We start from the raw sequence: 23,295 nt of genomic DNA on the forward strand, positions 1-23,295 counted from the left end.
ATAACGTGCAATTCTTTACTTTTGGAGTTGGAGTAGAAGGAGTAAACAGCTCCCCTGAGGAATTCGTCTGGCAGACGTGAATGGTCAGCATTTCTTGGCACTCTGCTCCTTTCTGAAATTCAGGTTCAGCTCCCGGAATTCATTTAATTCATGGGCAGGGTCAGGACATGGGGTGCAAAACACAGGTATTTCAGCCAGTGGCATTGCTTTGAGGCACGGTGTATTCATCTGTCCTCTGGTTTTGTTCATGCTACGCACAGGTACATTCACTCACTCTCTCCCGTATTTCCCCACCTTATTTTTGTCTCTCCTTTTGCTTTGGTGAGACTTCTCCCCTGCCACATCTTTGCCCCCATCCCCGTCACTCACCTTCTGCTTCCCGAGGGCTCCAGTGCCCTGAAGGATCGCAGGGCATCGGGGAAGAGGCGCTGAAGGCGTATTGCACCAGGACTCTTCCTTCCGCACACAGATCACATGCTGATCCCACTTCTCTAGGAAGCCAGGAAAACAGGAAAACACACCAACTTAGTAACAGCTGAATGAGCTGCTTATTCAACTATATTAAAAGCAATAAGACTTAGAATTCCGTTCCACTTAACCCTCTTTTCTCACAGCACTGACAAGAGTGTTTTCTGACGCTGTCCTTCTGCAGGTTTGGGCTAATGGCCTGCGCAGACGACATCCGTGAGCCCGCCACCCAACACAAAATGACAGACACCTCTGAACTCACGCTCAGCTATGCCCCCCCTGCCCCCGCACTACACCTGGGTGAAACAAAAGAAAATACATGTTTCTTGGTAGTTAGAGCAGAGAAACCAGACTCTGGAGATTTCAGATCTATTTCTGCTCCCACCATAGATTTATTGCTTGGACTTGTAATATCTTCAAGACTGTGAAGGCCTTGGGCTTGCTGGTTATTAGGAGAAGGTAAAGTCCCAGGCTCTAAGAACATCAGACAGAGCTGCTCTGCGAAGCACAGCTTTGCTAAGGATGCATGGTGTTTTTGGGGGTGTATCATCACCAGATCATCACAAGCCTGGAAAAGGGGTGGGTTATGACCGTACAGAAAAGAACATGCCCTGAATCCTTTTGCAGGGGAAACTGGATTTGGTACCAGGCAGCTCTGGCACCAGCGGATGGCACGTTCTGAACTGGAACATCTTACGGGCTCCATGCCATCGGATGGCATGACATGGCATCAACAAAGGCACTTCTCTGCCCAACGCCAACATGACTTCACCTACACAGTCCGTCTAATACCAGCGACTGTCCACGAAGGACTGTGAGCAGGAGCAGTTGAAGAGGAAAACCCAGTTAAACACTGATTCACAAATATTTTTGTTAATACATTCACAAGATCAGAGTTTAAGCTGATGTAGACTGGTCTAACTCTACCATCTTCCATAACATTAGGCCGATTCATATCAGCTGAGAATGAAACTCACACAGTTCATACCGACATTCCTTGGGGTCACAGTATTTGGAACCCTGTATGACCCAGAATTTGTAGTTATTCATCCCAGTAAGTTTCTTATTATTCAGAATTCATTGTTGTGCTTTAAGGAACACTGCCCACTCAAAATTAATGGAAGAAATTAATGATCTTAATGATTAAATGCACCTAGGAAAGGACAGAAGTTTTAGGCAAACAATTTGCTCACAGCACACAGTGCACTCTCTAAAGTACCCAAGTATGTAAGGATTGAGTCATCAATTATTACAATCAGCCATGCAAATTTTAACCACCTTCCGTTGCACCACTTATTTCAGCACTGCTTTGCGAAGGGCACTGTGATCCTCAGGCAGAAGTTATTTTGGATCCTCAGCAAGGACACTGGGACTGTAAGGTTACTCTCCCAGTCCTCCCAGGCTGTGCGCTCTCTTTTCCCTTTGGCGTTAGGGACAGTACACGCTCAGCTGCTCCACAGCTTAGCATCTCCTGTTTTTGACAGGGATCTATTTGAAAGTCAACTTTCTGTTGGCTTAATTAGGCAGATGCAGAGATTGTCAAGAGGGGGCTTGGACTGGAATCAGTGGTAAAACTCGTGTCCATTTGAATATGGCCCGCAGCCACCCCTACACAAGGAGACGGTGAAGGATTGAACTCGCAGACAGCGCAGAAAGGGATGCACCTGCTGGAAACATCTGAAGAATGAATTGTGGCACTGGGGTAGAATAGAGAAGAGGGAGGAGAAGGTGTCCTCTTCCCTGCACAATCTGTAATGCTGGTAATGATCAAATCTGGGCATGTTGCAAATAACTTCTCTCTCTGTCTCACTTCACCCGCCTGCATTATTGGCATGACACTGCCTCCTATTCCATTCCTCAGCTGTCTTTTTAGCAGTGGTTTCAGTGTCTAACTCAGCTTGCCTAAATAATATATGCCAAAAAAAAAATCAAGAATAAAAGGTACTGAGAAATCAAACCATAGAATTATTATTGTGCAGTTGTTTTTCAGACAGATCCACCAACAGGCAGGACAGAAGTCCCTGCAATAATAATCTTTCAGTTTCTCTACAAAGAGACTCCTGCATTAGCGCTTGGTCCTGGATGAGGACAGAGCTTTGAAAGCCAACTTTCCACAATTAGGACTGCTTTTTACTCAAATTAGCAGCTATACAATTTCATCACAGGCTGCCATGGTGGAAAAAACTGTAGGCTTATGGACAAACATTTCCTTTTACCAGCAAGGACTTGGAGGTAAGAGAAATCACAAGGAGCATCATGTGGGAAAGGCTATGAGCAAACTTTCTCTTTTTACTTTTCCAATTTGGGAGCCAAACTCAACCCTGATGTAACTCCACTGCCTGAAAGGAGTTACACAGGGGATGACTCCTGGGTTAAAGATTTTGGTCTGCAGACTCTTGCCCTGAAATTCTACAAACAGCCATGAATGTCAAAACTAATTATGGAATTGCATTTACAGGCTTATGAAAATCTAAGCCAGATCCTTACACCTTCTGCAGCCACTGACATCAAGACAAAAAGAGGGTAAAAACACTATTAATTAGGAACGATAGCATATCTGACACCTTATACACTTGTGCACATGACTCCCCAAAGTGCAGGGTAATGGAAAATCTAGACTCCTCTGTTTTCTAATAAGCCAAGTACTGGGGAAATTCCAGCTTATGAAGCTCAGAGCACAGGAGGAATTCATTCCTACAGCATGATATTTCAGTGAAGTGGATTCAAAATCGTAACATTACTAGTGAAAAACAGACAATTCTCTTCAGGGCCAGCACCAGCAGACAACCCAAAACCAGTAAAAATCTATCATTCCTTTCAGTAAAGAGTGCCTGTTTTCAGACTAAATTGTATCTGCTTACTTGAAATTCAGAACTGGTGCTCTCCCCTCCAAAACACCGCAACTTTCGAGCGAGGTTTAAGCAAGCAATTATCAAGCCCAGCCATCTAGATCTGGGACACCATACTGACCAAAATATTTGCCTGCTAAGAATGAGATAGCATCAGATTCATGGAAATTAATGCAGTCACCTCAATGAAAACTTGGAAGAGCAGATGCATTCAAAGTTTTCTGTCCAAGCAGAATTTGCTGCAGAGCCCTATTACAATAACTGTTTACATCCTGCCTATGCATATCAAGCAGGAGGCGCATGAATGGATGCTTAGCGACGGCAGATGAACACATCTAATAGATGCAGTCAGGAAATGAATAGAGTTTTCTTTTTCTCACTTGTTTTCACTTGTTTTGTTGGTTCCATTATTATTTTATTATTACATGTACATGCGACATTTATTGTGTCTTTTTTTAATGGGAAGACGGAGAACGGTAAGTTGTGTAGTAGCTACAAGAAGAAATGCTGGTTGTCGCTATATTTGATTATTAGGGATGTTTAGAAGCTCAACCATCTGCTGATGTTTAGGGCCAAACACACATTGGCAAATTTATATGCAGGTAAATGACTAGAGTAATATAGCTGGCATCAGCTGAACAGACTGAGCAGGTAAGGAGGGTCTGTCAGAAGATTTTACTTCTGTAAACAGCTCCTGTAGCTACTCTTGTCAAGGTGTGAGGACACAGGATAGCCAACCCCAGCTTTACAGGAATTATGAGCTAGCATTACCCTCTGCCCCCAAATCCACATCATTAATCATGTAATTCCTAGAGCTGAGGCCCTAAGAGAAAACAGCTAATACTGTGGCACCTGTGACAAAGTTCCATCTAAGCAGGGAAAAGGCCTTCACTTCTACATTTCATCCCCCTTCCGCCGCAGACCCGTCAGAACCTCACCCACAGCTACAGACAGCCCAGTGTTACATTTTTAAAGATAGGGCTAATTTTCCCTTCCTGACTTCCATTAAGCCGAGGTCACTGCCCATGCACAGCTCTAAAGAATAAAAGACACATGAAAGGAACTTGAGTCACCCTGAGTGCGCTTACAGTACCATTGTAATTTGGATCAGGAGCGAGTTTTTGAAGTGAAACTCTTCACCTTCCGCACGTACAGCGCTTGGAGCGGTCTTGGAGCACGGAAGCTGGACCCATTTTTGCCTGAAACCAGAGTGGAGATGTGCTCCAGGACCACACCTGACGTGCTCCAACTGCTGATCCCATGGGGCCAGGCTAGAGCTAGGCTGAAATGACCCCCCCCAGAACCCCTGCAGTGTTGACGTCAGGTCTTCATTAACAACTGTTTTACGCTAGAGATCTACTTATATTGGGCCACAATACTTGCTAATGTAGCCAGAGCCATTCATCCTTTTAAGGCCCTTTTACACTGTCAAAACAGCACGGAAGGGGCCTCTGTGCATTAGAAGCCAGGCCCAAGGCACTCAGCAGTTGAGTATCAGTCTTCTGTTTTTTACATGAATAGTCCCATTGAAGTGAATGAGTTTATTCATTCAAGTGAGGCAAGTAAAATTTGGGCCATGGTGTGTGCTTTGTGTAAAAATATCTGCAAAGATTTACAGTATTCCCACACACAGATAAGATTATACTTGGCCAATTTTACCTCCTACTTGTCTTGCACAGTGACCCAATTTTACAAATTGATGCAGGCATGTATCTCAGACCGAGCGGTGCTGGACACGTCACTCCTGGAAGTTCAGCACGTGAGCTTCTCCAGTATTAGTCACTACAATACTACTGTCATCCTTGTTTTGATTAATACATCAGAAATTTGGGCATGCTTTAGCCAGGATCATTTATATATTTCAGTGACATTTTTAAATGGTCACAGCAACATTTCTGTTTCTGTCAGTGTTGGGAAACTCATTTTAACAAAGAATTGGACTCAATGTATTTGAGGCTGTCTCCTTAAATCTCTCCAGTAATACTGAGCACATAGATTGGAAAACCCAAAGGACTTTTTTTTTTTCCTGGAAAATCACTATTTATTTAACATATGATAACTTTGTTATGAAATTTTAGATGTAGCAGGCTATCCACTGTATGTTATTTAAGAAGCAACTAACTAGGGGTTATTAAGAACATATTGATTGAGTTATAAGAAATATGTAATAAAGACATATTTGGTTACATAACAATTAACTCTGCATCAATGTGTTTTAAGATGCAGATGGAATTTATTTAACACATAATAAGTATCTTCTGAAATCTAAATTAAATTGGAGAAACTTAATTTGCCTAAAAATTATTACGGGCTAAAAAATTCTGAATTAATTTGCAGAACTTCACATAAGTCCTTTTCACATGTCGGGAATAAAAGGATTCGGTTGCAAAACTGCAATTAAAGCAAACCCTGTTCAGAGCACAAGACCTCTCTTTATCAACTCCTAATACGATCTGATTGCCTTTCCCATATTAACCTGCACTAAAGGTGGAAAATCTCTGAGCAGAAGATAGCAGCTACCTGCCTACTCCAATAAAGCGCGAGCTGGCCACCGAAACGGCCGCGTGTCCTCGCAGTGCGGGGAGTTTCATCCCTGAGGGAGGCAGTGGCTGTCAAGGTGCTCTCACTGAACACAGCAGCAGTGCTGAGACAGCTCTTTGGGTGCTAATATGCTTGTAAATTTGGCCTCCTGGGATACGTGCTGCAACAGTCCTGAAGGACGCTCCAAGTTTGTTCTCCATAAAATAACAAAGCAAGAACTGGAGAAGAAATGTAAACAGGGAAGGTCAGTTAACGGTAATGCGAGAAGGTCGATCGTTTAGGAAGTTCTCTGCTAGGACTCCCACAGCTCCTGCAGCCCGGCCGAGTGCTGTGTAAGAGTACTTAGATGAAGTACCCAGTTGCTCAGGTCACCCCGGGGTACGAGTTGTTCCGGCTCTGAACCACAACGTGGTGCAACTCTTGTCCAGCGCCCTGCACTCATTCGATTTTCACTGGTACCAGGTAGCTGCATGTCTATCAGACACACGCACCCTGACCTACACGCTCCACTGAGGGTGCAGCAAGATGACACTTACTCAGGGTTTCAGGTCTTTGACTCTGCCTTGCTCAGCTCCCACCTCACACCTGCAGCTCAGGGAAGGAGGCAGCATGCTTCCCTCTCCCCAGCCCTGTCACCTCCGTGCCCTGTGGGACTCCTCTGCCCACGAGCTCTGTGCGATCACGGGAGCAGAGACAAGATTCACCTCATCCGTGCAAAACAAACATGCAAGAGGAGTAGGGGGTATGTGCAGGCAGAGATGAAACCCACAGGTATTTGTGGGGAGTGATAACAACAGGAATCACAGGGCCAGAATCGTCCATTGAAAATTCCTCCCATAACATATGGAAAAAGATTTGCCCTTTACATGGCAAATCAATGGCCCTCAGCCGAGTGCTACAGGCTGAGAAAAGAAGAGCAGAAAACAGATCAATAACCTCCTCACTATGAACCAATTTAGGAAAGAGCCTTAACCCAGACTGAGCGCAGCACACGATAAAGCTGCGCCGCTGGAGTGGGGCCCTGGGTTGTGCCCATTTCTCCCCCCTCCATCCAACTCGGGGCAAGAGTACAGAGCAGTGCGAGATCACCTTTCAAAGAAGTGGCCATCGATGGGCGGAAACCATTCCAGGGTGACTGAGGTGGAGGTCCGAGCGACAATCTGGGGGGCAATTGCGATAGGAGCTGGCTTCTTCACGGGCTGCCAGCTCTGATAGACGAGGTCCAGGTAGCAGTGCATCCTGGCCACTTGGTTGGGCGTGAAGGAGTCGGTGCAGTCATCGTCTGAAATCAAAACAGAAGCCACATGAACCACGCGGGAGATAAGGCGGGAGCGAGAGAGTGAATTACAACCTGGGGAACGGCAGCTTCCTGCAAGGGCCCGGATGGATTCTCGCAGCACTCAGAAGGTAACGAATGGCCTGTGAACAAATTAGTGCAGTCATCACTTGGGAAGGGAGGTGAAAGGAAACAAAAGGTAAAAAGATAACAAAAATACATCAATAAACGTTCTCTCCCTCTGGGCTGGGATACCTATGGAGCACGCAGAGATCATCCCAAGACGAGGCAGAGACACGTGAAGGTGAGGAAACAGAAAGCCTCAGTGCAGCACCTTCTGGTCAGAATTGGGGCTACCAGTGGACCTCTGGGCTTAAAAGAATTTCATGTCTAAAAGAATGTCCCTGAGAGAGGATAAAAGGGCAAAGGACAGCTAGTGTTAGGATAAAGAGATTCATGCAAATTGTGTGCACAGACTTTGACAGCTTTCTTAGCTTAAAAGCACACAGAATTTTAAAATACATAGTTTTTTTTAAGTTCTTAAATTTTCTAATGAAGAAATAAAATATGTTCTGAAAGATCAATTTTTCAAAAATTACACACTGATTAAAAATGTAAAATTTTGGTGCAGTAAAATACCTTTATTTCTATTAAAACCTCCCCATTACCATTACGATTCTTACCCCTTTCTGAACTCCTCATAAACATTTTTGGTCTTTCAAATTTCTTCTTCATTCAAAATGAAGAAATCATTTTGCTGGATAATTTCCCATAAATATCCATTTCTCATTTCATCTGTTTTCCCCAAACATGATTTGGCAAGAAGAACACATCTAGTGCCCTCTGAACACCACACAACTTCACAACTACAATGCCCCGGAGAAGGAGAAAATTACTATTTCTCTGTCTTGCGGATCACAGAAGGAATAAATACGTTGTGCAAAGTCACCCAGGAAAGCTATGCTGAACAACTTCTTGCTAGCACTTGAACCATTTTTCTGGTTCTCTTGCCATCAGATGGAAAGCTCTTGAAATCACAGAGCGTTTCCCATGTGCCTGCCGAGCTCCCAGCCCAGTAACGCTCAGTCCCAGATGGGACCTCTGCATGCTGCCGTGATACAAACAACGACGACAGCTTTGCACAGGCCAAGGAATACACTTTTCTGGGAAGATGCAGGTCGCTGGAGGCTCTTCAGGGACTTGCTTGTGTACATGTAAGTTGGCAGCTGAATATTGTAATAGCCTCACTAGATGCTCCGACGTCTTCAAGTCTGTGCCCTGTGGAACTCAAGAGGAACCAAAAAATATGAATTTGTTCTAACGGGAAGTGTGAATTTGCTGGCTAATTTAAAACCTTTCTGCATCTTCCCAGAGATGCAAGCGAAAGGCGGCAGCTTCAGTTGGGATCCTGCTCAAACTGCAGCCCCAAACACAGTCCTACCACAGTAAGGACATGTCAGTTCACATGTTCTCCTCTGTCTCTCCTAATTCCACTGGGCAGTGAACCATTCCTCATCAAACATGCACAGCAGACAGACGGAAACCACCAGCTTGAAACTATCTACAAATCCCTGTGGGTATGCAAAAAGCTGCTTTCATATGACATCTCTGGATTTCCTCAATAATTGTCGATGGTCTATCCCTGAGCATGCTATAAAAGCCATAAATATTCCTCACGGAAGCCCAGAAGGAGACAAAGACCCTTAATAGCCATCATAAAGGAACAATAAAATACATATAGGACAAAGCAGTGAGACAATGGCACAGGAGAAAGATGACCTGCATTCTCAGTCCGTTTAAACATCAGCACAGGCTGTGTCCCCGGGGTGGGGAAGGGAAGAGAGGTGAGGGAGAAAGGTATTTCACTTGATCGCTTGGTTTCAAGAAAGGTTCAAGATCCTCAGATAAAGTAATAACTAGAGAAATTCAAGAGATTTAGCCAGATGGTTATTCCAACAGAATACAGAAGCACAATTCCTGCTATCTAAAAGACTAACTTATCTTTTCATTCAGGAACACCACAGCTATTTGGCCTTGTAAAATAATCTACAAGTCCAATTTCTCATACCTTTCAATCTTCTGGACATTGTAACTTAAGGTTTCAGGGAAAGAAAAGTTACCCTTTAAGTCAGTGCTGTCCGACAGAGCTGGGGGTAACTGGGCAGACGGATGTTAGAGACAGACAAACACAATATGATGAAGCTGTATACAAACAGCAAAACAGAAGGGAAAGAAAGGCAACGTTTAGAGCTGCATGACCTCAACCTAGATGTTTCAAAGGTATTTCTCCAGCAATTTGATATCCTGATATGTTTTTATTCCACTGGCAAGAACAGAAAAGCAAACAGATTCATGCATGAGCTCTAGAGATGCCTATCACATCGTTTCACTTAATTTTTCAAGAAAAAAAAAAGGTTTCTGCTCAGAATACCAGCACATATTGAGCTCCCTGTAGCAGATATGTATCTCTGTGGTCTGCCTCGTTGTCTCATCTCTCGAGAGAATTGGCAAGGCAAGTTCTCTGTGGAAGACTCAGCATTTTGAAACACGTCTGCACTACCTCTTGTCACACACACAGAAGCAGATTTGGTGGAGGAATATTGTCCTCTGAAGTGGCACTGGCTTATTTGTGTGATGTTACCAGGAGGCTGTATCAGGCAATAATGATTTCTGCCCTTCCGCATGCACAAAAGCGCACAGCACGTTGAGGAGCTGACTCCGTGTGTGTACACTTGTCCCTGAAAACCCCCTCTAAACAAATAGAAAAATAAAGAGAAAACTAAGCATCACTTCAAACCCCAAAGGGCATAAAAGCATTTCTGTTATAAATCATTCCAATCTGTGCCCCAGATGACATTAAACACTTTGCTTCTCTACAGTTTTATTACGGAATAAGCAGCCCTGCGACCTTTTGAGTGGGCAACGTGTGTTTTTGCCTGGAGTATAAAGGTGCCCTTCAGTAGCTGGAAGTATATTGGTCACCTTTAAAATGTTATTGATGCTGTCAGCTCGGTGTCACAGACCTTCACCACAGCTACACCCTGTGACCCAAAATAAGGAGAAACACGAGCCAAGGTACCCCCTGTTCTTTCTGGGAAATAACAGGGGATCCTTCAACTCCCCTTGAACTTCCAGGGGTGCAGCAAGGACCACACCTCACACTCAGCTGATGGGCAAGGATCACAGGAGCTCGTGCCCTCTTTTTCTTATGCTCTGTTGGTAGGAGTGCCACGACCTGGCTTTCCTGAGCAAGACAGCTATGCCTACAGCAGCCCAGAGCTGTAACTACAGCATCAGGCTTCTGCTTAAGCAGCTTATTCCTCTTGGAGGGAAGGTTTTACCACACTGATATGGAGCTTTTGTAGTTGCACTCCCAGCACACAGGTAATCTTTGACAGGAAGAGCAATCCTGATCCAGGTGCTGTCCTGGTATTCACACTCTGATGACGAAACTCAGATGTGAGAGATTGTAGATGAATGACAGGGACTCCAAATCAAACACCAAACATGGTATTTGAACAGGCGTACGGAGGCGTGAGCTGTGTTTTATTAGATGCCTACCTATCACAGGTTCATTACACAGCATTGGTGGTATCAGTGTTCATCTGACATTCAGTATGTCCTTGAGGGAGGGTAAACAATCTCTGAATTTTTCAAAGAAGACCTCATAGATCAGACATCTAGATCCCATGAAAATAGGGTGTCAAATTTACTGCAGAGCCTTTGGAAGCTGTTTTCTTAATGCTTATCTCATTTCTTCCCTCTCCCAAACCTTCTGCCTGGTCATCACATGAAACTACTTAAAGCTGGGGAGAACTGGGAAAAAAGAACAGGGGAGCTGGAAGGGATTCCTGAGGCCATCAAGTTCCTCATGAAATCCAGTTCTAGACCAATGGACACTCCTGTCAGCATAAAGCCCGACATGAAATGGGCTGTCGAAACCAGAGGTAATACTGCTGCTCTTTGCTCCCACCCAGCCACCGACAGCAGCAGCAACCCAAGGAAGCCCAAGTACCTGCGTAGCTCATGAAGTTACTGAACGGCGTGTTTACGAAACTGTGAAAACCACATGTGTCGTTGCCAGGTCCAGGATCCCCACACAGCTTGTGCTTAGGAGCAGGGTTGGTGTCACTGCAGAGGTCCCCGGTCTCGAAGGAGGGCTCAGTTTCCATGCACGGATCGCTGCAGGAGAGGATCTCGGAGATTCCCCGGAAGACGTGATAGAGCCCCAGGCTGTGCCCAATTTCATGGATCATTGTGTGTGTATGGCCAGGGATTCCATAGAAGGAAGGATTCAGCACAATGCCACCTGCAAGGGGAAAAGAGCAGAGCTTCGTTTGCTTTGTCTGTCACGAAACAGCAAGGGAAAGGAAGATAATCCTAAGGGCAAATCCACTAGCAGTTCATCGGAACCTCTACAGCACAGACAGCTTTTTGCACCACCACACACACGGCCTGCTCAGAGAAACTGCACAGCAAAGTTTGATCGCAGTCTTAACCTAGGGCTCTAAGGGTGAGGAATCACGGGACAACGTGTCCTAAACCAAACACGGTGACAATTGGTCTCTCTGCTGAATATGGTCAGTCTAGTTGGCTTGTTAACTCAAAGAAAGATCCGACACGCAAGTACCTCATACTGCGTAATTTCAAACCATTTAGTGTGCTGAAATGGCATGGTTCTGCCCAGGTAAGTGTAAGTGATGCATGTGATACCAGAATTTGATACCATTTCAAACAACACATACCCAGAGCACTCCGCGCATTATTCCATGGAGGGAAGACATAGTATTAGCCCATTAACTTCTGAAACACCCTAAAAATCACAGTAGGCCGCAACAATATTTGCAAGCTAATAGCTGAAGAAAAAAACCAGAATACACCCAGGGCTGGAACAGTTTTTGCGGGGTGTGCTCTGACCATATAGACAGCTTTGAAGTAACTGTGGGAAACACGATCGTCCATGCACTCACACAAGCCTAGTTTGACCTGAACTGCACAGTCCAGTCATGAATATGCATAAGGCTAATGTGTCAAAAAACATGAAATCCTGGAATGTGATAATCCTAAAAGAACTGCGTGCTTGTTAAAAGTGTGCAAAGAAAACCAATGGTGATTTTTTTGTTGTATGAATTATGGGATGTGTAGATAAGGAAATAGTAAATTAGTGAGGCTTTACAGTACATTGAATTAATCATGAGAATAACATTTTTAGCTCAGCTAGATGTACCTTTGGATTTATGATATACTTCATATTTTCTTTATTTAGCTTATTGACCTCAACTTTTCCAAGGTTTTTATTTAAAACTGTTTGTGTATATTGCCAACCATGAGAACAGGAGTCTGCTTTGTAAAAGTTAGAGTGGAAAAATAAATCTTGGATATGGTACACTAATAATTTAGTGACAATGAGGAGAGAAATGGTTTTGGCAGAAGGAACTTTATCAGTGACTGCAGCACAGGAAAGATGAGATCACTGCGTTCTGACGCACCATAGAGTCCTCCTTCTCATCTGCCTGGAGACTTGGTTGCAATAACCATGGAATTAGGAGCAAATAAGACCAAGAAGGTCTTAAGAAGTCATCTAAATTCCAGTCTCAAACACACAGGAGCAATTAGGTCTATACATCCCTCACACATATTGGCCTAATGTCTCTTTACAACCTCTGATGACATTAGTGCCCCAGCAATCAATTTCAGCACTCAGTATCCTTATGGCTGCAAGGATTTAACTCACATCTAATCTGAATTGATTTTTTGGCAATTTAAGTTCATGACTTCAGGTCCTGCCTCACACGGATACGAAGAACAGAAGATTCTCCTCCCCTTTCATCAACTTTTATGAGATTGTCATCATCCTCACTTCAGGCTCTTTTCCTTCCGTCTGAATAACTGTAATACATTCAACCTTTTCTGCAGCTCAATCCTTTTTCTAGACCTCCCTGACTGTTGGTCTTTGGTTTTCCCAGTTGTCTCACGTTTTCCTTCAAGTAGAGTGTCCACACGTGTAGAGTGTTCCAGCTGAAATTTTATCAGTGCTGAAGAGAGAGGAAGCACCACTTTGGATGTGTGGCAAGGACACATGCATACACAGAAATAGAGAACAGGCTTCCCCTTTGTGCATGGGCACATGCGACTCCACGCGCGCAGTGGAGAGAAGTCACGTGGGCGTGTACAAATACACATACAGTATTAAAAAAAATGAACTGAAAATTTGAACATAGGCATAAAAGAGTGAATAAAATCAATCACATTGAGCATCATGCCTATTATGCCACATGCGGCATCTGCACATCCTTTACACAGCACTGAACCGGTCCTTATGCTAGTTCTGCGCATCCCAATTAATTGTATGTTGACCTATCAGTACGCAGCCACTGCAATCCCCACGTCCCTCGTATCCCTCTCTCCCCCTTCATGCAGTACATGCTTTGATGCCTCCAGTGCTTGGGCTCTACCCAGGTCGAGCCATTTACACCCAGGCAGTACCCTCATACACTGTTTTGTGGGGGTCTCTTTCCCAAACACAACTCCAGAGTTTGTTTTCCAATTGCAGGAGCATTGGTGAAATTCCCCATCAGGATGTGGGTAAATGGTTCTGGCATTGGACAGCCCTGAGGCAGCTGGGGAGGGAGATTTTATTTTTGCCTTTGTTGAAAATTTCTATTTTTCACAGCTGTCAAGAATCTAAATCAATTGCAGTTTTACAGAAAAGATAAACTCCCTCACCCAGACAATCTCTATCCCAGCCTTTAGATCTGCACCACAGGACATATTTCATATTTTTTATTAAGTACATATTGGATTTATAGAAGAGAGTAAAAAAGATTAAAGATGAATTCTTACAGACCAAGCACAGGGCTGGGAGGGCTATTATGACAGGAAATTATGACCATTATTTATTTATTTTTACTTTTTTTCCACTGCAAATCAACTTTAAACTGTTGTCTAATGTCTTTTTTTCTTGTGAGATCCTTTTTTGGTCAATGAATTCTGTCAATACACTGTAGGAGCTGAATTTAAATTGTTTTGCTCAGGCATGATGTTGACAATTAGCTTAACGAAGTGACAGAAGAACTCATCAGGGCTTTGGGCAAGCCCCAGCCCTCTTGCAGAAGGTTCTCCTTGGCGCTCTGGAGCTCTCCCCTTGTTCTCTGATCCCTCCCATGGCAACACCAAGGGAAGCTGTGAAAATACTCATTTAAGGCAGGATCAGCTATATTGCAGCCTTATTTCCCTCCAGCGGTGGCATTAGGGCTAATGTTTCCCACCAGCGACCAACACTGTTGCCCGAACAGAGTTACAGTGGGGCTGGTGCAGGAGTGGGGGTTGTGGCATTACAAAGTGATAGAAGTCAGAGCAGCTTGGGTGCTGGCTGAGGTTAATAGCTTAGTTTTTGTCAGAAGATGTTGCCATGGGGAACGTTCACTGGCAGGCGTTCACAGCATCTTCTGTTTGGGTGCTCCCAGCAGGAGCCCATAGAGCTGGGGCTGGAGGCATGTCAGAGTGGAAGTGGCTTCACTTCCAGCCCAACTTGGCAGGAGACTGGATGTGTGCCAGTGCTGGTCCTTGGGAAGGGAAGTTTGCTCAGAGCAGCTGCAGAGCTGTCTGTCGCAATACAACATTTACTAACTGATGTAGGGCAGCCAGATCCAACTCCTTGGTCTGACCATGGAGCTTCTCTCAGCTATGGAAACTGGTAACTCTAAAGAAATGCTAACTTCTAGGTTTTGAGGTATTTCTGAACTTAGGAAAACCTGCCTACCCGATGGCTTGGGCTGTAGTTCGGCACTTACAGTATGCTTTAGGATAAACACCGTACTTGCTTGCCTTGCTTGTCTAGGTTTTATGTTTGCCACATCTTTTTTGTTTTGCTCAGCGTGGGGTTGTGTAATATAAAAACTGCCTGAAACAGCCTTTCACAGAGACAGAACTTGGCGGAAACTGGACTTCACTTCCAGCCTGTGAAGATCTGGACAGTCTGGAGAAATACCTGGAAAACTCATGAGAATCCCTGCTCTTTTGAGATGACCAGATCAGGTTTGCAGCCCTGGGGAGGTTGGAGCAGTTAAGAGAAGCACATACACAGTCAGTATCTTCCAAATCTTTTGAGGTTCATCTGACATTTTGCAAGGAACACAGGTCCAGGGGCACTGCAGGTGTCAGGGCAATGAGTCATTTGGATGTCTGGGTTCCAGCAGCCACAGTCAGTGACCCAGTTAGGAAACATGCAGGGCTTTCTGCAGGGTAGTGAACATCCCGTTCCACTCAAATGAACGTTAGCGATACAATCTCTCAGCAGTTCCCTCTTTTGCACATTGGTAGAGAAAACTAGGAACAAATGTTAACTATAGGCTGTGAGGACAATTAATTGAACACTAAGTAATGAGCTAAGGATCAGAATGTAACAGGCTAAGGCTAAAAATTCACTTCTGTCTAGCATCCCCCACCTATCCCCCCCACTGTTCTTTGCAAAGTGCTCCCATGGAGTGAATGCCCTGCAAAGTAGCTTCACTTAAAAGGTGAAATACTTTCAGCTTGACATCATCTACAAATACCATAATATGCTTTGGGTTTATAACCTAATATTTTCCTGGTTGTGAGCCAGTATCTGGGAATCGTGAAATACTTTTTTTCCCCTGACTATATATTAGAGGAATGATAAGGAATCAGAACAGAGCTAAACGCATATTTGTCTTTCCTTCTTAGTGCCTCGAAAGAATGCTTTACAAAGAAGAAACATCTTTATCACTCACCTAGATGCATCAAGGCTTCCTTGTCCCAGGGCCAAGTTGCCACTCCAGCCAGCTCCTCCTCAGAGGAATTGGCAAAGAAGATGTTGAGGTGTGTGGATCCATCCAGTTTGAGTATGTTCTTCAGTTCATTGACATCTAAGTATGCTCTGTAGGAAAAGAAAGGCATTTGTTTTTCTAAAGGTGACACAAAAAGCAACAAAGTATTGAAGAAGTGCTGCAATCCAGGCAAAGATCTTATAATATCCTGCGTATCAGTCACCTGAAGTACTTCAATAACCCATTCCCAAACTTCAATTACTTTGCATTCATATAGTGAACCTCATCTAAGGACTTCAGGCCATTGATTAACTATGGCCACAAAATCCAAGGTAAATACATAAACCTGTCCACATTGCTAAGATAAGTACAGGAATCTATTTATTATGAATGTAATTAACCATGTATTATGGTCAGTAAATCTTTTTATATCTCAGCAGTTACCTTGCACATTACCTCTAAGCTGTTTATTACTTTTACCTCTAATTTTCCTTCACCGTAACAACTTTCACATCTGGCGCAACAACTGACACCGGCTCTTGAAGTTACTCCTTCAGCACCAGTGGCAGTCACTTCGGCGGAGTTGCATGTGGTCTAACCCCGACAGATGATGGCTGTTTGGGACTTGTTATTTCCAGCAAGCAAAGTTGTGCCAAAAGATCTCGCAAGAGATCTCCATAGGAGTGGCACCATACCATGACATAAATTCCTAAGGCTCCTTAAGGTGAGCAGCATTTCTTCTTAGACTTTGGGATGTCTGGAGGCTACAGATCAATCTGCTGGCAGGCAGGCAAAATCAATCCCTGAAGCTTGATGACCACTGGAGGTAGCACTCCTTTGAAGGAGTAGACTGTCAACACTGGAATGCAGGAGAAGCTACTTGCCAAAGCATGTAACATGGTGCTTTCAGTGGCACCGTGATGTTCTAACTCAGCGTAAAGCTGGAGAACGTGAAACATAAGAGTAAAATCATTGCTTCTCCGTCTCCAGCTCACCTTGTCTGTTTATATTAGGTGACGTGCTAACACAGAACCTACAAGGATGAGTTGTACTATCTTCACTGGATAGGTGGAAACAACAGAAAGAGAGACCACACTGAGTCAAGCATGGCTGACGAACTTGTAAAGAAAGGACACCATGATGGTCTTCAGCAGGTTGATTCCTGCTTCCTGAAGTCTCTCTTCCCATATGTATATGGTGTGTATAGGGCTCATGTAGCTCTCACAAACCAAACGCACTCACATTCAGCGCGTAGGGTTCCTTGCATACTTTGCAAGGCTATCGTTCCCAGAAGGGTGAAGAAAAAATAAGGGAGTTGGCTCAGTACCAAGATCTTTCTGTCCTTCCCTGGAGGACTCCCCAATGGAAAACACATTCATATTTCCACAATAGCTTCCCCTGCCACTTGCTGAAGTCATTGCCTCAAAAATAGTACATGGCTGGGTGTCCCCAGGCCCTCGCTGACTCACGGAGGAAGACGTGCTCTTTGGGGACACCAGTGGAAGGGTATGTTTCCATTCCATACAGTGTTTATCTTCCAATCAAATGTGGATGACATCCTGAAGGACAGGTCAGCACTGTGACCCTTTACACATTTCTCATCTCTCCACTGTTCCCAACACATCTATGGAAAATACACAGAACTTTCCCTTAGCTCCTCAAGCTTGCTCTGCATGTGTCTGCAAGATGCTCCGAGGTTGTGCGTAACCTATTTCCAGGATCTTCTTTGTGCTTTGAAAACATCTTTTCCAAACACAGGGTCATTCTTATACACGTCCAGCAGCAATAGTTTGAAATTACGTATGAGAGCTAACATGGATTTCCAGATGAAAGCATAAGCACATCGGGGGAATATGTGATGGAGGATGTGTGCATGTGAAGGGGTGGTGTGTGTCTGCATGTATGGCATCATTGGTAAAAGACAGTGAGCAAAAGTGTAAGAGAGAACGTGGGAGTGATGTGAGAGAGAAAAGGACAGAAACAGAAGCACTGTGTGTCTCTGAGTAGGAAAACGTTTGTGTGTTTTGTGTCACAGTGGGAAGGAAAGGCCCACCGTCTGTATTGAGACTGTGGCTGTTGACTCTGGATGCAAATACTTTCTGCCCTATACAAATCCCTGCAGGAGTGACTATAATCACACTCCCCTCCTGAGATTACCATTTTTGTCCTCCTGCTTCTCTTATGGTTTCAAATAATCTAAACTAATATTTCTTTATTCTCAGCTGTTTCTTTGCTCATTGTTTACACAACCCAATGCCCATTTATATGCTCAGTGCATGGCCACAGTCGTGCTCTCACTTGCATACAGGCTATGTGCTTCAACATCTAGGGAGGTTTTGTGCGTGGATTATTACTGCAGACAACATCCAGAGCAGACAGCATTTAACTAATTGGCCAGTGATGTCAGTGCATCACTGAGACTGAACTCCTGTCTTACGTAAATCCACCGTACTAAGTCAATTGGACTTGGGTTTATAGCGTGTCTCTGCCCACTAATGCTCTGCTAGACAACGAAAGTCTGCAAACGAGCAGAATATATTCAGATGGTGTAAGAAGAGAATGCTAAGAGGATTTTTAGCAAAGGGTCTGCAGAGGAGTTGGTATAAACAGGTCACGCTTGGGAAGAAGTTAATGCACACCCCTTTGTAAAAGCAGTAAGCAACCCCCAACACATAAACATGCTCAAGCATTTAGCTCAGGCTTGTAAGCGTGTGAACATGTGCCTGCATGTGCGTGCGTGAACAGAGGTGTGAGTGTGTAAGCAAGGGTTTGGATTGTGCACACATGCAAGACAGCCAAGAGTATGTACGCAAAGGAACCAGCCTGTATGTGTAAGAGATAAAAACACAAGCTGGAATTCCATCCTCTCCTTCCTCCCCATGTTTCTAATAACCTCCCATCCCTATCCATCATCACCACATTCCTACACTCAAGGAGGCATAAATTAACTACTTTTGCAGTTCATGTCCAACTACGTAGCCGCAGGCAGCAGACCCAACAGTTACCAGGTCAAAATAGTTTTCAGTTATTGCGTTGGACTAGGCTGACTCCCCCCTGCTGCCGCGGCTGCTTTGTTATCAGCCCAGATTATCTGACCCAACGCAATCTGCGAGCGCTGCTTACACTTCTCAAGGTTATGTGGGTCCCCTGATAGAGGACATAATGTCTGTCACATGGGCTCGTGCCAAAGAGAGCCAAAGAGCCCAGCCTTTCCAGCACTGCCAAACTAACATTTCAAAGACGTGAGTGCAGTCTTGGAAAGGGATCAAAGCCTTTCCAACTGTCATTAGAATATTTCCTTTATGCATCTCTCCATGAGTGCCAGCAACATATTTCATAAAATTCATTGGCTCGAGATGGTACCTCCAATATAAACCTGAATGGGGGAACTGTCAGGGCAAGTCTATGTGGAAAACAAAACAAAACCCAACGCACAACAAAACACATGTAATTCCTGTAATGGAAAAAACATACGATGCTGTGAGCATGCCTTGCTCGGGAAAGCCTAATGAGCCTATTAGTGCATCATAAAAGGCCTCCTTTGCTGGAATCTGTTTTAGACATAGAAATTCTATGGGCTGTTTAAGGCCATTTGGGACACCAAATCATATCAGGCAATGTGCACATTCCCACCCAGATCTTTTCATCGACTTATTTGTCCAATGCACAGCTTTGGTTTGCTTTCTTCCCTTCACTGCAGTGTAAATAGCCCTCTGAAACCGTACCGCGCGGCAGCTCGCTCTTATCCAGTAAGCCTCAGACCTCAGTCAGGAATATGTATCCCGTACAGTGCTCCAGTTTCAGTCTAATGGAGTCGTTAGCTCATCATGCAGTGTCTTGCGACCACCCCGCCCGCCACACAGCCTGCCCCATCAGTCACACGAGCCATTATCCCTGCGCCTGTCTCATCTGTCAAACCCATTTCCTGTCCGCTGGGCTGTGGCTTTGCCGCAGCAGGACTTGTCCCTGGGCAGGGAGGTGCAGTCACCAGCCTGTAGCCCACCTGCCCTTGGGGGCCACTGCGAGGAGCTCCCTTCTGCTGGCCTGCAGCTCCATAGTCAAATCCAGCCACAAATCTCTGCCACTTAACTACAAACACATTTGACAATGGCTTTTAAACTCAGTTGCTATCAGGTCTAAGCATCTTGAATCCGGCCTTAGTGGCTAGAGACAAGCATTGTTGTTCCAAGTGGGTTGGAAACTCTTCCTCCCCCATTTTCTTCCAGGTCAGACCATGGCTTTCCCATGTTTCCCTAAAGTGGCTGGGGTGCAGCCTCTTGTACTCGTGATTGTTTTTGCAAGGAACACAGAGCTTCCCAGCCCTTATTGTTAGGAAATGTTTTCTACTGTTTGCTCTGAGTTATTCTCTATTTGACTTTGGTTTGGTTTGTTTTCCTTCAAAGACAAGTGTCCTTTACAGCAAGAAAACAAACAGGGTACTTAAGAGACTATTTGCCAGACTCTATGCAAACACAGAGTAGGAACTTTGCTATCCTCTCACTATGGGAATATGGTCTCCAACTGCCTGATGAGTTTGTTAGGAATAAAAGGCATTGCATTCTGTCACAAAAAATAATAAATTTAAAAAAGAAAACACTAGCATCTTCAGAATTGGGAACTCAGCCTCAAAAAGTCTCCATTTTATCTCCCGACATGCAATGTCCTATCCTTTACCTAGTGGGCTCAGCATATGGCATGACAGAGTAAACCTGCCGGAATCATAGGGACCCCAGTCCCTCACTCTCCTTCCCAAGACTCCTTGTCTCTGTTTCATTTGGTGCTCTCAAAAGAGCTGTCAGCCCAGCCTAAACCACGGACTGTGACTTAGCAGACAAAGAGAAAGCTTTTGTAGACAGCCCTGGCAATACTCATGGGCAGCCTGTGACAGATCCAGGTGTGGGTGCCAATGTGGCACGGCTGATACATCTCAGCGGTGTTACCTGGGTCCCTCCAGCTCTGATCACGCTCCCAGGATTGACACTATCTCCTTAGAGCAGCAAAGAACACAGCAGTCGGTCACTCACTCTCTGTCCCCCCAAGCAACATGGGGGTCCAAGGTTTTAGGGTGCAGTGCCCACCTAGAGATTTTCACTGTCTGCAGTGAACAGCATGGACAGCTTTGAGATAAATGACGTCCTTCCTGAAGATAATGGCAAGAGCTGTGACTCCAACAGCACTGCAAGCTGACCTTGAAATGGGGCCATTTGGCAGACACGCACAATTGTAATTTTGCTTTTCCCCCTGTGATTTCTCAGTCCTGGGTGGTTGGACGTGGAGCTCTCCCTTGGAGACGCAGTGTTGATGCCAGCATATAAGCTGCTTTTTGCTTTCTGTCATAGAGTTGCAGAAAAACAAGCCTGGGAAGGATGTCCAGAGACCATCGCTGCTAGCCCTCCACCCCAAAGCAGGGGCAGCTCCATGTGTCACACCAAGCAAATTCGTACCTAGCTCGTACTCGAGAACGCACATGACGAGGACTCCACAACTGCAACTTGCAGCCCACGTTTCAATACCAAGAAGTTTTTCTGAAGCTCTGCCTGAATCTTCTCTGCTGCAACAACTGTGAATGACTATTTGTGCCAATCCCCAGACAGATGAGATGATCACCTCCTGCTTTACCAAACATATGACTTATTTGAAAGCTTATTATGGCCCCTGTAAACCATCTCATCTTTAGGCTAGAACCATCTTACTTCTTCAGCCTCTCCCCACTGGTTATATTTTTTAAGACCTCTGGTCAGTTCTGATGCTCTCATCTGCACTCTCCACATGCTTCTCAAAGGCAGGTCATCAAAGAGAACACAGCCCTCAACCTGAGAGCTTCTCAGTGCCATGTAACTGCGAGATTTGTCCTGGCTACCACCTCCAACCTGACATCAAGTGCATGGGAGAGATTTCAGCCCTACAGACATTTCTAAAAATTTTTCTTCTTTTTTTTTTTTTGCCTAAGGTGGTACGGGTCTATCAAAAACCTGAACAAAAGAAGACAACCTACAAACCCTCTTTAGCAGTGGACTTGCAATAAAATATTTGTCTGACCTGATGTTAAAGATCTGCCTTTGCTGGCAAATCTAATTTCGCTCCTCATCTCAGTCGGATTGCCATAAATCATGTGAAGCAGGAAGCGTGCCTCATCTACATTTAGTTCAGTGTTAATTTAAGACACTGGTGTAAGTGTAGTAAAAGTCATGATAATTTATTGATAAAGGTATAAATCTTTCAGTGATTGGGACGGAGCCTGAAATAGAGTGGAGCCAGAATATTACAAGCAAAAGGCTTCAGGTCCCAATTTAGATCCAGATCACTGCCTGTGTTCACACTAAAATCCAAGTGTGTAACTGTAATTCCGACCGCATCCAAACCAGGCAGTCACTAGGTCATGTCCACAAGCATAAATTGCAAGCACTGTCAGCACATGTAGGCTTGGCAGCTTCTAAAGAATTTTGGTTTATCCGCTGCAGTAAAATGTCCCTCTACAGCCCCCGAATCCAATCTCCCATTACAAAAAAAGGATTCAAACTGTTCAAATATAAACCTAGCTTCTTGGGCAGGTTTGGTAGCATGTGCTGGACTCTGTATCACTCTCTGTGACACTGTTAGTGCGTTCAGGTTAGCTGGTTAATGCTGGACAAAGTGGTTTTTACATCAGTGGCATGTCCTACAGTCTGACACTAACACACATTGGAAAATAAAAGCCCACATGGCTACAAATGTCTGAGTGTTCACTGATCCTAGGGTACCCTCTTTTTTAAATTGAATTAATTCTACCATTATGCTAGTGACTCAGGATGTGCTCACCCATCAAAAAGTTATTAAAGAAATATAGAAAGAAATAGTTTTACTGTGCAAAATATGGAAATACTTTTTGTCTGGGTTTTCTTTATCATGCAACAGAGACTAAGAGCAGCTCCTTGCTCTAAAGTAGGGAATGTTTACAACTGTCGCCAGTTTGATTCCATTTCAAAGAATCACAGAATGGTTTGAGTTGGAAGGGACCTTAAAGACCATCTAGTTCCAACCCCCCTGCCATGGGCAGGGACACCTTCCACTAGACCAGGTTGCTCCAAGCCTCATCCAGCCTGGCCTTGGACACTTCCAGGGATGGGGCATCCACAGCTTCTCTGGGCAACCTGTGCCAGCGCTTCACCACCCTCTCCATGAAGAATTTTTTCCTAATACCTAATCTAAATCTACCAGGTTTCAAATTTAAACCCGTTATCCCTTGTCCTGTCACTACAGGCCCTTGTAAAAAGTCGCCCCCAGCTTCCTTGTCAGCCCCTTCAGGTACTGGAAGGTGCTATAAGGTCTCCCCGGAGCCTTCTCTTCTCTAGGCTGAACATCCCCAAGTCTCTCAGCCTGTCCGCATGGCAGA

General features: G+C 44.6%; 1 protein-coding gene across 1 annotated transcript; it reads right to left on the reverse strand.

Annotated features, from left to right (window-relative positions):
• Positions 1 to 369: 369 nt before the first annotated feature.
• LOC104516858 (pappalysin-1-like) lies at positions 370 to 16,033 on the reverse strand (the record flags this gene model as incomplete). Its single annotated transcript, XM_010161340.1, has 4 exons — positions 370 to 491; positions 6,948 to 7,140; positions 11,150 to 11,443; positions 15,888 to 16,033. Coding segments are annotated over 4 exons (755 nt in total), but the record flags the coding sequence as incomplete, so codon positions are not given.
• Positions 16,034 to 23,295: the final 7,262 nt, after the last annotated feature.

Source organism: Eurypyga helias, unplaced genomic scaffold (genome assembly GCF_000690775.1).
Source record: "Eurypyga helias isolate BGI_N326 unplaced genomic scaffold, ASM69077v1 scaffold29570, whole genome shotgun sequence".
Taxonomy (NCBI): Eukaryota; Metazoa; Chordata; class Aves; order Eurypygiformes; family Eurypygidae; genus Eurypyga; species Eurypyga helias.